We start from the raw sequence: 15,510 nt of genomic DNA on the forward strand, positions 1-15,510 counted from the left end.
TCTGACATCTTACGTCCAGTGGTTGTGCCCTATCTTTGAGGCCCCCAAACGCCATGTTCCAACAAGATAATACATGACCGCATGTTACGTGTGGTGTTCTGTCCTTCCTGGATACACAGGGTATTCGCGCCCTGGCCTGCACGATCTCCAGATCTGTCACCCATTGAAAATATCTCGTTATGGCTGAGAGATCTCAGAGACTGACCCGCCTAACCTCTCCAGCTAATACGGTTGATGAAGTGTGGCATAGACTTGAAGCAGCATAGAAAGAGTTGCCAATTTCTGTTATCCAAGCTAGTTTAACTCCATGCCTGATGGGGTAAGGGCAGTTTTAGGTGCCAGGGGTGGCAGCTGTTTCTACTAATTTCGTACCCCTGTAAACCTCCAATGCTTACAAATTTAATGATTTTGTTTTCATGCCATACTGTTAACCTGCAATAAATATCTTTTTTGTATTTTCTTTCCTTCATGGTGTTGCAATTATAATGGCCAGCAGTGTGCGTCCGCAACTGACCGGCACAATAAGATCTCATTGATTACAAAAATATTAATAAAATTAATGATTAATTTTTTAACTGATATGACGGTTTCCATCGGCTTCAATACAGAACTCATGAGATTCAATGAAATTTTAAAGGAGTCGAATGGTGATTGACAGCCGCTATTGATTGGCATAAGAGAGAAAAAATTATTACAAAAAATATTAATAAAATTGATAATTGTTTATCAATATAAAGTTGAATCATGCGGTATGAAACAAATTATAGAAAATAATAGTGATGCAAAAACACAGAAAACTTACTTCATGTATTTTAAAATAATTAATTTTTAAAACACATGCATTTTTTAAACTCTCAGTATAAAAAATGAAAACTCAGGAGTATACGAAGAAAACAGAATTAATGAACCACAGTAAAATCTGCTCCCATTCGTTTCTTCAAGCAAGCCATTGAAATTTGCTGACAGAAGTTATACTCAAATGGTAATTACGTCATCAATATATAAATGTGCCGTTTACATTTGACAAAACTACTACAAGCTAACTGCTGCTTCCCCCCACCGCTATGGGAGAAGAAACCATATTAACTTTATGTTAACTGTGACACTATTTAACACATCTAATGCGTAAACTGCTCAAGAAAAGCAAAGTGCGCATCAGAAAATTACCAGCGATCATATAACAGCGATATAATCAAATTCGTAGTATATTTCTAGCTGTAGGCTTTCTTGTAGGAATTTCCACACTATTTAAGACTAAGTATGTAGTAAGGTTATAATTGAGATGATACTTGAATTTGAGTCCTACAAAGCTACCAGATAACTAACGAGTTATCGCTACGTCTGAAAACAGTATGACAAAGACTCGTAAAGATTTAAAAAATTTTTCTATTAAACTGAAGTTTTAACATAAAATGCACGACTTGCACTGTTCTGTCAGTTTCGAAACGCCTGTTTGTTTCCAGAGCGACCGAACTCAGTCCCTTGGGCAGAATTTTGTTCTAAAAATCTAAGGGTGACTTTTTGCCTACTTTTAAAAAGTAGATGCAATGCAACATGCAAATGTTGCCAGCACACATCTTCCCTTTTCTTGTCGATCTCGATCAACACATCTTTCAGACAAACACGTTTATAGCTTTTAACAGGTCTAGATTTTAAAATATTTTGAAATATTAATAAAGCAAGAATAAAATGCGATTTTGTATCACACCACTGACCTAACGTAAGGCTAAAGGCAATAAAAAGGTAAGGACACTATTTAATTCATAGACATATTAATTCAAAAATCAAAAGTTCAGTATCGCGCTGACTAACATGAGGTTCATTTTTTTATAAGAGAGAAATTTTTTTGGGTTTGTTTTCCAAATGTAATCTCTTTTGGTTAATCAGTACTCAGATTTGCCATGTGCTAATTTAATTTGTCCTAGGAATTTCGCGGCTGAAAGTAAGCCTATAAAAATTTAAATCCTGCGAAATGAATCTTTGAGTGAAATAAACATACGAACCCTGATATTTCAGTAAGGATATCGCTTTCATTAATGCTTCATTGGTAAACTTCATTAAAAATTGTATCGAATAATTCAGATTTTGCATTCAAAATTATCACTTAAACAAGCTGTTTAGATGAAGGAACTGTATATGTATATATATCCGTATCGTGAAAATATCACGGCTGATTAAATTTTTCAATTCCATACTTTATTCCTTCAAACGAAACATAGGTGGCGCACATTAGAATTGCGTAATTCTTACTAACCTTTTGCCACAAATGAACCCGTACGCGTTTCGCACTTGTTGTTAGTAACGAAATCCCAGAACTTCTGTGAATCCAGACACTTGCTAGTGCGGTGCATCCGTGATCGCTACAGCAATGTTTCTCCAGTTCCTTTTTCTAATAGGTCTAGCAGGTAAAAATTTATAGAAATGTTAAAAGTGGTTATTGCAGTGTTTCTCAATCTTATGCCAATTTTGGGTCTGTTGTTCGAATGATATCACACTTATGTGATCCCGGTGATCTTGACATACAAAGATTATCATTACTTAATGTAATCTTACTTACCTTACTAATGTTATTATAATTGCTCCACTTATTAACTGTTCTTTTTATTATAAAAATTTATGTTTTTCAGGATTTTCTTTTGTAGTATGCAAATTATCTTAATGGAGGACTAATCTGTTACTTAATTTCATAATATGTTTTCATAATACGTCATACTTGTGCGAATCAGTATTTTCTAAAACGAAAAAAGCGAAGACTTCTACTAGAATCGTATACACAAAAATTTCGTACCAAACCGTGAGAAATTTCACAATATTATAGACGCAAAACAATGATAGAGAAACAGTGAAATTGTTCATATGAAATCCTTTGTAAAGTGTAAGTTTCAAACTCACAAAATTATTTATGAAAATAAATTTAATCTATAGATTATATATATAGTCATTTAGATTAATTTTAATTAATTAGGAAGATTTTTATTTCATTTATCTGATTACTCTATTATCAATATTTTTTCTGTAAAACTGATTTGTTACATTATATACAATTTGTTAATTAGAAACTAACGCATTTACGTAAAGCAACTGGCAGAGCATTAAACTAAACTTTAAAAATATAAATCACAAATTATTTATCTGTGTTAAGGAAGTTTTGCTAAATATTTTTCTAATTTATTATGAATGTATAATTGATTGAATATGATAAAGGAAGTAAACAATTGTTCAACTCCGATTTTAAAATTTCTAGAAAATACCATTTTCTAAGCACTTGTACTTAACACAGCGCTACATGAAACCTGCAGAGCAACTTCAATCAGTTGTCTGTCATCATTAATTAATTAATGTTTAATAAATTATTGGTCCTATCTCTTCAATACGTCTTGATTAATGCACTTGTCAGCCGTAACTCCTGACAGGAACAATTTATTTTCTACATGGAAAAAATAAAACTTGCTTCTAGTATTTTGTTACTACAAACGTTGCTGCGATTAATAACGACTTTATTCTGTTCCTCATTTTTCTGCCACTGTCAAATACTCAAATAGCTTCTGATGACTTGTTCGTTTCACTATAGCGGATAAAAATTATGTATTAAAGAAAGAAAGTATACAGAATTCTCAGAAGTATTGCAGCGAAAGCTAGCATACTCCATTTTTTATATGCAGTGACTTTAGAATTATTTACATTTAAAATGACATGATCAATAATTCAGTTGTAAGTCAGTAAATTTTGATAATTTATAAAAGCAGGATCAACTGAAATACCCCATTTGCAGCAATTAATTGATTTACGTGATGGAACAAGAGCAAAGGCATTTTCACAAATGTTAAAATCCTAAATTAATGTAAATATTGCACTTTTGCAGTGCAATAATGCACAGGGCTAGCATAAATGATTTATTAATTTTGAAAATGCTATATATTCAAAAGTATTATACGTACACACATGAAAAATATATGAAAGAACCACAAACTCATCAAGGGTTTTTTTGTTAATGAGAATTAAATTTTGAAACCCTTCTTTACTGACATCTAAGGCTAAATTATTTTAGCATAAAACTGTTTAGAAATAAACTTCATCTTATCTCAGCTCAAATAAAATTTCCAGGTTCTGCATTACAAGAATCATCTCTGCAGTGCAGCGGTGAAAAATGTTGCACTGTTTCAGTGGACGATTGTCTAATAGACCTCCAGACATTTTTGAAACTCACTGAACTACCTTTTACTTCCGAACATACAGAATTACATAAATTGTGCAGGTGAGTGTTCACCAAATTCTCTTATCATTTTTTTAGTCTATGCAGGGTGTATCAGTACAGCGGTGACAAACTTTCAGGAATGATAGAGTACACCTGTACGATGGGAAATCGTATATAGGAATGTATATAGGAATACAGATAGGAATATATCATTCACATATAGGAATAGTCGGAAACGCTTTCCTGGCGCGGTAGAGACGACACAAAAGTCAAGAAAGAAAGGACACGAACGGGTTGATAAAACATGTTTATTATTCGAAGTACAACGAAAACAAAGAACAAACAACATAAACAGACAACGATCATCATCAAAGAAGGTGTTCGAAATTACGAACCGGACCGTGATGCAGCAACCGTGCGTTTTTCATTTTCCATGCAATCTTCCATTCGTGATGCAGATCTTCCATGCGCCAGAGAAATGAGGCCTGCATCACGGTCCAGAGTCGTAATTTCAACACCTTCTTTAATGACGATCGTTGTTTGTTTTTGTTCTTATTTGTAGGTTTCTCCTGTACTAAGCATTACAAAATATGTTTTGTCTCACTATTTTTGTCCTTCCTTTTTCTCATTTTGTGTTCTCACTACCGCTCCAGGAAAGCGGATTTGGAATGGCTTAACTTTAGTTTTATTACTGAAAAAATGTCAAATATCAGTTAAGTATAAAGTTGCAAAAATAACTTTGCTTATTTTATGATTTTAAAATAATTAAATATTAATTATTTAAATAATTTTCATATACATATATGGATTTGCGCATATATAAAATGGTAAACAATTATTTAATATATATATTTTAAAGCAACTTTAGGAATTTTATGCGTTTTGATTCTTTTTAAAACATCGTAAGCCATTTTTAGCAACTAATTAAATTTGGCGGCTGTTTAAATTAATAAATTGCAAGTTACAAATTTGGCGAATAATTCTGCTAATTTTGACAACTCACACCCCAGTGGTTTCTCTAATAACTGATTACCAAAATTATATTTTTTAAAATGCAAAGTAAAAAGCTTATGAAAAATGATAACTTTTAGAAAAGAAATATTTTAAATTTTAAGTCAGAAACAATTTGGTTATCTCAAATATGTATACCTTTCAAAAAATATACATCTGAATTAATTTATATAAAGCTCCATAGTAATTCTTGATAGCACCGTAATACACTCGTGCTAAAAATAAGCAATTAATGATAAAAGAAAAGGTGCGAATGTAAAAAGTGAAATTAAAACGTACAATTTACATATGACGACACTGTAGACGTTGCATCCCCGAATGCAAGTGGGCAACCAAAATTAGCATAAAACGCAATCTTGCAATCACACCACATCATCTTAAAAAGGGACATACCGGACCTATGCGACATTTTGCAAGCAGCGACAGTTCCATGTAATCCGAGATAGCCAAAGCAGAAAGCATGAGTCGGAGATACCGTTTGCATGATAAAATGCGTTGGAGGGTTCTCGGGATGTTGCAAGACATTCCACTGTTGCGAGACAGCTGAATGTTCATCGTAGGGTCATCAAGAGGCTGTGGCATCGTTACCGAAGGAATCAAAATGCCTGTAGAAGAGGTGAGTCTGGATACTGGAGGATTACATCGGCAGACGACAGCGTCTTGTTGCTATCTGCAATACGCGGTAGATCGTTAACATCACAACAGCTGGCGTCTCTCTGTTACTGCAGGACGGCTCATATCTTGCCAAAACTGTATCGCGTCGACTGCATGAAGTTGACCTAAACGCTTCATAACCTATGGTTTGTCTTCCTTTGTCTCCGTCGTATGTCAGAGCGCAACTAAATTGTCCCTGTGAAAATCACAGTTGAATAACGGAGCAGTGGGGAAACGTACTCTTTACGGATGAGTCTCGATTTAACATCCATAACGATTGCCGAAGGACAGTGATATGGCGAGAGCCAAGGACACGCTATCAGGAAGCAAATATCATCGAAAGTTATCAGGATCTGTGTTCCTCCTTACTTGATTTGGGAACATTAAATGTCCTGACTCGGAACAGGGAGCTTACTAAAGCTATGTTCAGCAGAAATTCGTTTTAGTTTAAATCTTGTTTCTTCCTTTCCATGCCTTCCTTCTTTTTCCACTGGCCTTCAAATTTTTTTCCTGGCTTACTATGGAACTGTCGACGTTCGCCGGTTGTTTTTGGATACTCGGGTTTCCTTGCCCACTGATTCGCTTTGCTTCCGTAGCCGTGTTCTTGACTTTGCTGTGGTCTTTGCGCACCAAATTGGTTTCGTTGTTGATATTGGCGTCTTCTTTCAATGTCCGCCGTTCTTCTACTTTCAAACTGGATTGCTAGCTCAAATAACTTTTCCAGTGTAGTCGGATTTCTTAATTCAATAAAGTCTTGCACTTGGGGAAGTAACCTCGGCAAAATCACTTGAATTATCTCAGGATCCGGACGGTTTCCATACAAGAGTTTAAAGACGTGAATTTTTCTTAAAATAAAGGTGGAAAGATTTTCGATTCGTTGCTGATATATGCTGAAAAGTTCCGTTTCTAATCTTGCACAATCTCTTACGACAGGGAAGGCTTTTACTAAGGCGGTCTTAAAATTTTCGTAAGTATAGGTGGGACTTCCCGCTTGACCCAAGAGGCTTCTGCCTATACATTTGAACCAGTTAAGCTCTTGCCCCCTCAAAGCGCTGGTAGCTAAGGTGACTTTCTGGAACTCATGCACTGGATACAGCATGAAGTGGTCATCCAATTTTTCCAAAAAACTGGTTACCGGTGAGTTTCCATTAAATGTTGCTTCTGGTTTCATCGATGCGCTCATGGTCTGGACGATGTAACCAAATCCTTCCAGGGCGGCAGCTGGCATTTCTGGATTCTGAGCCGCTTCTGCAGGCAGCACAGGTTCTTCTTGAAACTCGGCCATGGTTATTCTTCTTCGTCGGGCGCCACTATCAGGTTCTGTTTTCCTCCTTACTTGCTTTGGGAACATTAAATGTCCTGACTCGGAACAGGGAGCTTACTAAAGCTATGTTCAATAAATTTGGGAAGTAGACAATACACACAGGAAGGGTATACGAAACCCTTTATTTTTCTCTCTTTACAATGATTTCCGGACTTCGGAATACAGAGACCAACCACTTGTGGTCTGAACGTAAGAATATAAAAATATTAACTAAACTCTAACTAAACTTAACTTTGGATTAATCAAACAAGTGCCTACTCCAAGATTGGCCGTATATTAGCAAAAAGCCGTATGTAGTACAGAGAACTGCTAACACTACGATACGTTTAAAATTATCAAGAGGATTAAACCTCTGGCCTTGAAGGCAACCAGCAACCGAGTAAAACTACTATGGCAAGCGGCCTGTTTCTAATAGCTCCTTCCTCTCTCTTGCTTGGCAAAAAGCCACAACTTAAGTACTTGGCGTTCGCAAGACAAATTTGCATAAATAAGTTAAAGCTTTTAATTCTGGCCGGAAGTAGAAAATAAGAAGCGATAGTAAAGATTTAAAATAAAATAAACGTTAGTAAAACTTAAGATCCTTACAAAGTGACCATTAAAGAGTATTAGGCTTACTTGTACGAGCTGGGATAGCAACGAACTGTAGGTCTGATTTTATACGAATCACCCTACATTAATTATTTTTTAATCTTAAAATTCCCATTACCATGTAACAATAAATCTGGTTCACCAAATCTCGTTGAGCAATCAGAGGACACAATTGGAATTTATTTCTTAGACCAGTATTAGAAGCGAGCTTCAATTATTTCCAGATATGCGAACTCGTCATGCCCGGTTCACTTGTTTTTCTTTTTTATAACTGCAGTTAAGTTTGTTTGTAATTTATGTAAGTGGTCTCAACGTTTCGGAGTTTTTATATGTTTGAGGTATTATTGTGATTAAGAAATGATGTTTGCAATGCTGTATGTCCCATGCCTCAATACAGTACATTTAAGGAAACAAATCTTGTATTTACATTTTCGAACATTACATGTATGTGAAATATTTACGTAGAAAACATCTTTTCTCTTTCAGCCAGGCAGCCCGTGGGTATAACTGCTCAGTAAATGCCATGGCATCAAACTGTGTCAAAGGAAAACTGAGAGATGAAATCTTGCCTTTATACTTAGGAATGGCACAGCATACTTTCATTATGTTGTGCGGGAATGGTTACGATACTTGTGGATATTTAGAAGGAGGTAATATGCCTTTATATCTATGTAACTCTATTTTTCAATATATTATATTTAACGGCTGTTTCTGATTTCATTCTTGTGCAGTTTGTATTACATGTTTAATAATGTTATTCAGTTCCTAATTCAGTATTTTTCGTGAAATGTTTATCAGCTGCTGAATTCGAATTTCAACTAAATGTCTAATTACAAAAATGCAGGGGCCGATAACTCCCTATCTTTATATTTATGCACTGTATGTGGCCAAACAGTAGTATTTAGATAAAATAAATACTTGTACCTCCAAGCGAAAGATGAACATCAGATTGCTGAAACGTTGCTTTAGAGAATTTAGCGCTTTGTGTTTGGCGTCTGTTTATTAAATTTAGTAAGGGTTATGTTATCTTTTGGGGAGAATATAGCCAGATCTTACCATTATTAATATTCTCCTTCCATACCTGTACGGTCAGAACATTCAAAGTATCAACTCAAATCTTAAAAAACATAGCAGAGTGGTGGATGAGTTTTCGCTCCATATGACTTCTAGCTACCAATAGTAAAGCCACGATAATCCCTAGAAAGAAAATATTTACTTAGACTTAATGTTTATACAAATTGAAAATTTAACAGGAACAAAAATTCGCAAGCTTGAGAGTAAACGAACATATTTTAGCAAACTTTCAAAATAAATCAAATGTAGAACCTGAAAATTACCTTAAGGACGGTCTCGATTGAGTTAAAAATCGGTCATTTTAGAGAAGGATTTTATAATTATAATTATCAATTTTATTTTATCTGAGAAATCAAACGACTAACGTATACCACAGTAACTTAAGGTTTATCATTATAGGGCTTCATATGAAGTGGAAATTCAAAACTTATTAATTGGTTACTTGAAATCGGCCGAACATTTGCATGTACCTAATATGTTATTGTGAGGTTGCAACTGACCAAAAAAACTGAATTTAAATCCTACATCCTACACATTTTAGCGAATTATCGCTCTATCTGAAATAGTACAACAAAGACTTTTAAATAACTTTTAAATAAATAAAATAAAAATAAAAAATAATAATATAATAATTTTAAATAAAAGACTTTTAAATAAATTTTATCTTCTACTTTTAACATAAAAGGCACGACTCGTATTACAGACAAGAACCACTACTCGTAATGATATAAATTAAAAAATAAGTGAAATAATTATAAACGTTGTTAAAGTAACCTAAAATTACACAGTTAAATAAACAAAGCTCAATATTGCTGGCTCAATATTTTAACGGCGCGTAAGTTTAAAGTATCGGCTACGAAAGAAAGCAGAGTCGAGATAATTACTTCTAGATAGAATTGATAAAATTCGCACAGCACTAAACGAATGTCCAAAGCTCCCTCTTTATAAGATTCAAAATCCTCAGCTTATAATTATGCTCTTTTCATTGTAGTGAGGAAAACAGAAACAAGCATTTTAGGTTTCTATTTAACTTATTCGTTTGTGTGTCTGTTATGGCATATTCACAACGTGAATGAAACTCATAAATAATAATGGAATGTGTAAAAAATTATTTTATTAATTGGAAAGCGAACCTTTTTCGCTTCCCACATACTGCTGTCAAAGCTACACACAAGGACACAATTAAGTGAATTTTTGTTCACCTCACCTTTCTGATTACAATTAAGTAGAAGGCGTGGCGTAAGCGGTAGCAAACGCTAATAGTATCCAAATAAAAACTTCTGTGTTTTTTGTTTTTTTCCTTAACGACACTTGCTTTACTATTTAGGTATTTTTTACGATGTTAAACATATCTTATAGAGAGAAAGTAATTATGACATTAATTATAAGATTTTGTTGATCTGTTTTTGTTTCCTAAAATCAAATATTTCAGGTTCCTAAAAAATGATGCATCCTAAGAAATCTTAAAACATTTTGGAAAATGTTTTATGATTTTATTAGTTTAATCTTATATTCTACTGAGCGCTTCTTGGGATAACCACTGACCTGACTTTGTAAATGTCTTTCAGTGTTAGTTATTCTGGCAGAAGGGATTATATCTTCCATATAAATATTACATGGACATAAAGTCTGTGTATAAGCATGGATATGTTAACTATGTTAACTACAAACATTATCGTGTATACAGTTACATAAGATACTTATATACATTCATGACAGTTATTTGCATATTTAAAATATTATCTGATTTCATATTTGTAAGACTATTACTGAGACAATTCTTAAATTCTACTAGCTTTTCTGCAACATTCAGGATGCGTCATGAAAAACAAGTTGGAGATCGAATGCTGTGCTCGAGAAACTGGGGTACCAGACTTGCCTGCTTTGAGAATTCTTGAGCAACCCGTTGAAAGTATGCTTGAAAACCAAGTATCCCCTTGCTGGTAAATTTTCTACTTTCTTTTCATCGCTTCTTCGTTTATGATTTCACATGGCATATGATAGCTTTATAAGTTATTAGCTTAAGCAAAGTTTTAGCATATTAATATAGTTATAATCATTGGTTTGTATTAATTTTAAGTAAGTGTTTAACTTATCACTAATGGTAAAAGTAACAAGAAGAAAGAGAATTTTGACCTTTTCCTATCGATATTTTGTTTCGAGAGTAATAGCAGCTACTTTTGGTGTCGTATTTTTTTAGATTATAGCATGCAGTTCCGTGTACAGATTCAGTATAATGATCTGGTTTAGAAATACTCCTGCTGGTAACTCCATATTTCAAATTACATGTCATTGTTGTTGCTCTGAATAATTAAAGAAATTATCTTTACACTTCTTTGCGTTTTTATGAATCAAAATGTCTAGAATTAATTATGTTAAACGTCAGATGTTCTAGTCCATATAATGTCCATATAATATCAGAAAAAGATTTTTATAAGGCTCTCCAAACACAAGGCTGATTAGAAATAACTTTCCCAATATACAGATATACACTGGATATGCAAACACCAACAAAATGAAAATATGTTTCTTGAAATGTACAGTGCAGTAACTTAATTTTCAATTTTTAACTTCAATAAATAAAAAAGAAATTTCTCAGAAATGCGTACAAAGGAGAACAGATTGTATGTTAAGTACTTACAGAATCTCTTGATCTTAAAGCAGGTTCAAGTTAAAAAGAGAAATTACAAGTCATTATAGTAGTGATATCTGACTTTTAAAATATATGTATTTTAAATTCCACAACTATAATGGCATTTGATAGCAGAGGGTCAAGGTTAAAGAATTTCTATTGAATTCTGTTAAACAAAAATAATTGTAGTATGATTTCAGTATTATTGTTTTATAAAGTCATTAGGATTTTTTTTAAGCAAGAGACATGAAAAGTGAGCAAAGCTCTCGCCGGACTCGAACCTGCACCTCTCGAATACGCACGGAGTGTGCTACCGTTACGCCACGAAGCATGCTCAAAGGAGGGAGAAGATATCTTATATAGTTCCCCTTTTAAAAGGCGACTGAGGATTAGGGGACCCAGTCGCCAAATCGTGGTGGTGAAGAATCATCATCCACCACCTTTTAGCTGGGGCACCACTTTTTTTGATGCAAGAGACGTGAGAAATGTGCAAAGTCCTCCCTGATATTCGAATTTGAACCTCTCGAATACGCGCCGAATGTGCTACCGTTACACCACGAAGGCACGCAGAAAGGAGGGAGAAAATACCTTGTAATTTTCAGCAACATCTTTAATGAACCGTTTTAATTTACTGATAAATATTAGAAGTCCATATTCGTTTAAAGGTTTTATTATTCTTTATATATCTTCGTAATTCCTAATTTTGCTAGCATAATTGTATTAATAAACGTTATGCGTACTTCAATATTGCCTTTAACAAAATTTAAAGTCTCTAAATAGGGTAAATCCATTATGCAGATTGCCGTTATCGATAGGCATGCTCTGTAATGCGAACCAACTTAAACCGTGTTAAGTCAATTGTTACGATATATCTCTCGTGTCTGAGAGAACATTAGAACAAATCTCAAATTTTAACGGAGCGAGGATTCAGGATTGCGTCTGCCGTTGGCATAGGCCTTACAGGAGGGAGTACAACTTAGCTCAATTCCGTCCCTGTTTTAAAGGATAATCACTTGAGGATGTGTCAAAGGGTCTTTCGTACATCATCCACTACATCTAAGCCACTCAAGAAGACTTTCAGCTTGATTATTTTAAGTGTCTTCATGCCCCAAGACATCATATACCTACTAACATCTAAGCCTTTCTTAGATTCGAGCCTGAGCTCAATGACAGCGCGGCTAGCAACGTTAACAAGGCGGGGGATGTAAGTTTTAGAGATAGTTTCCAAATATAATTCATAGCACATACATCTATTTGTATAAATATATATAAGTTTTCATACATAATTCGCAGTACATATATGCATATATATATATATATATACTATATACATAAGATAATAAATATGTAAATCAGCTTTATAATTTAGTTTAATTAGCCTCTAAATTCCTCACTTTTAATTTGGGTATTTCTTCTCTGTATTTTAAAATTAGTAATAACGTTTCTGGACTACGCCATTTCTAGATTAATCTATGTCACATGGCTTATTTAACGCTAATGACGTAGCTAATTCGGAACCTGAAATCACAGTTTTAATTCGGAACCTAAACTCACAATTTTGAGAACTGAAACCTTTCTCACGTAAATCAAAACCTTAATGAGCTTCCATATTGAATAATTGCGCACTTTAGGTTCTACTTCTGTTGTTGCTAGGACGCTATTTTGCTGTTCTCTCTTTCTATCGCAACGGTATCAAAAATGTAAATATTTTGGAAATAGGCATGATTAGAGTGTCAAGTGAATTGTGGCCACAAATGTCATTTGAAGTAAAATGAATATTTAATCTTACTTGGCTGAAATGTTTCCCATTCATTACGAATTCAACATTTTAGCGTTCGACACAATCAGAATTCTTTCTCTTTAATATGCTTCTGCGTTCTGTGCTATTTACGTGCTGCGCCATCAATATTTCTGCATTTTTTCCGTTTTTATTGCATATATATGTAATATTTTGGCAGTCGGGCCCATCAATGAAGCTTGGCATCAAAATCCGGACATGACTGAGTGGCTTACAGCAGAAATGATGACATCGAAAGATTTCATTTTTTAAAACTCCATATCCTTTATTTATCTAAATTAGCAGATCATTATTCTTTTAGATTCTCCAAAACTACATATCTAATAATGATTTAAATAAAATAATGTTAAAGGTAAGTTTTCGACGTCATAACTATTCTAACAAAGGGAAGAAAAAGGGACAGAGCGGCAGCAAAAAGGTCTTAAGCCCCCCCCCCGGCAGGAGGAGAAAAGCAATTTGACGAAAAACTTACCTTTACCGTCACTCGCTTTTGGTTTCAACTACAGAGAGTTTCTACAAATAGATCATGTATGCCTTAGGCCTTTCAGACTTGCATTAAATGAAAGATGTACTATTGGTACATCTGTCACCCGGAGGCGGGGAAAGCATTTGAAAACTAAGGTTTGGAGTTGTCTGATCATGGGAAAGCAAACGTTTCCGTAGATCTTAAGTAGTAAAGCAAACAAAAAGGGGTCACATTCTGTCACTGCTAAGTAATAGTTCGGAGTTAATTAGCATTCATTATTGAGAGCACTTTGTTTCAAAATAGGAGAATATTTAAGTTTGCCTTCAAATAATACTGAGGAAAAATGGCGCGAACTCTCCATTTATATTAGCGATTACGTAACATGCCAGAATGTTCTCGAATTAGCGATTACGTAACATGCCAGAATGTTCTCGAAAATATAGGTATAGGGGTAAGATCCTGAAATTGAGGAAAGTTAATTACAGGTTGCCTGTTCGCGTAGAGCAAAGCCATCGTATTTTTTAAGTTATATATATATATATATATATATATAACTTAAAAAATCTGTGTGAAACCTCGAATTGGGCTAATTGACCATTTATTGCAAGTCTGTATATAATTTCTTTGTCTTTAAAATGTTTTTGATTGTTTGCGAACAAAATATGATGTTTTTTAGGTTTAAAGTTCTTCGACTTCGAGATGAAAATCATAAAAAAGAACATGTGTTTATGTGAAAGAACATTAAAAAAAGCCTCTCGAACTTTCAAAGAAGTTCTGTTGGACTTTTGAAATAAAATTATCGCAAATGTATCCACATTATGCAATTCATGTTGTTAATTATTGATTGCATTAGCATTTTAGCTCAAAATAATCTATATTCATATATTAAAATTAATTCTTTAATTTACTATTTTCATTTAGGGATTTTAAATGAATAGACATATTTTTATGTGTGCGAAGAAAATGCTTAAAAGTATTTTTATTGGGAGCTTTGTGGAGGAAATAATGAAACAAACTTTTGTTTTTAAATATTTTATTTACTGATATCATTTCATTCTTCCAGCTCTGTGTCTCGTTACATGAAGTGTGCAACTCAAGTAGTTAATCTCAACTGTGGTCAAGCAGCGGCCAATTTCACCACTGAATATTTAAAACGAGCTTCAGGAGAACAGCTTCAAACACTGTGCCACAGGATGCTTGAATATCCAGGCACTGAAAGCAAAATGTGTCCTGTTTCTGTTCCATTGTGTTCCGGATCTTGGACAAATTTAATTTTACCAAGTTATATATACGTTCTATTTTTAATGTTCAATATCATTTATAAATAGTACTAAAGTTTACGGACTTGTATTGATATGTATATTATTTCTTTTAAAATAAATTTGTAATTAATTTGAAAGGAAAATTTTAAATGTTCAATAAAGATTCTCGAAAATGTATGTAGCTCTGGTTAATCTGAGGGAAAAAGTATGTTAAGTATTCCTCAAGCTCATTTTATGTACTTAGAGGTCTGTAGCTACAACTGATTCTCAAGATATAAATTCTTAGATATTTTACTGTTGATTTACAAAAATGTTTAATAATTTTCCATTTCCTTTGAAGTCACCTGAGCGATACGACATATATTTGCACGAAACCATATTATCAGGATTCGTGCACATTTCATTCCATGTATCATAAAATGCAATTCTTCATCATCTAAATTGTATATTTAAACTGGCATTAAATTCTTTATTTGAAGATAGATTAGGCATTAAAACTTAAAAAA

General features: G+C 33.7%; 1 protein-coding gene across 1 annotated transcript; it reads left to right on the forward strand.

Annotated features, from left to right (window-relative positions):
• Positions 1–2,269: 2,269 nt before the first annotated feature.
• On the forward strand, positions 2,270–15,181 carry LOC118188367 (uncharacterized). The gene is made up of 5 exons (XM_035358783.2): positions 2,270–2,405; positions 4,105–4,255; positions 8,259–8,422; positions 10,642–10,789; positions 14,806–15,181. The coding sequence occupies exons 1-5, from the start codon at positions 2,369–2,371 to the stop codon at positions 15,068–15,070; spliced, it is 765 nt and encodes a 254-aa protein (XP_035214674.1). The 5' UTR covers positions 2,270–2,368; the 3' UTR covers positions 15,071–15,181.
• The last annotated feature ends 329 nt before the right edge of the window (positions 15,182–15,510 follow it).

Source organism: Stegodyphus dumicola, chromosome 6, assembly GCF_044657685.1.
Source record: "Stegodyphus dumicola isolate Sdum_Otavi_A_Nest chromosome 6, ASM4465768v1".
Lineage (NCBI taxonomy): Eukaryota > Metazoa > Arthropoda > Arachnida > Araneae > Eresidae > Stegodyphus > Stegodyphus dumicola.

Excerpts from the sequence above, each read along its gene's own strand:
- LOC118188367 (XM_035358783.2), top strand. The coding sequence starts at position 2,369 with ATGTTTCTCCAGTTCCTTTTTCTAATAGGTCTAGCAG. Across the intron at positions 2,406-4,104 it reads TTTTCTAATAGGTCTAGCAG|GTTCTGCATTACAAGAATCA; the intron begins GTAAAAATTTAT and ends TAAAATTTCCAG. Across the intron at positions 10,790-14,805 it reads AACCAAGTATCCCCTTGCTG|CTCTGTGTCTCGTTACATGA; the intron begins GTAAATTTTCTA and ends TCATTCTTCCAG.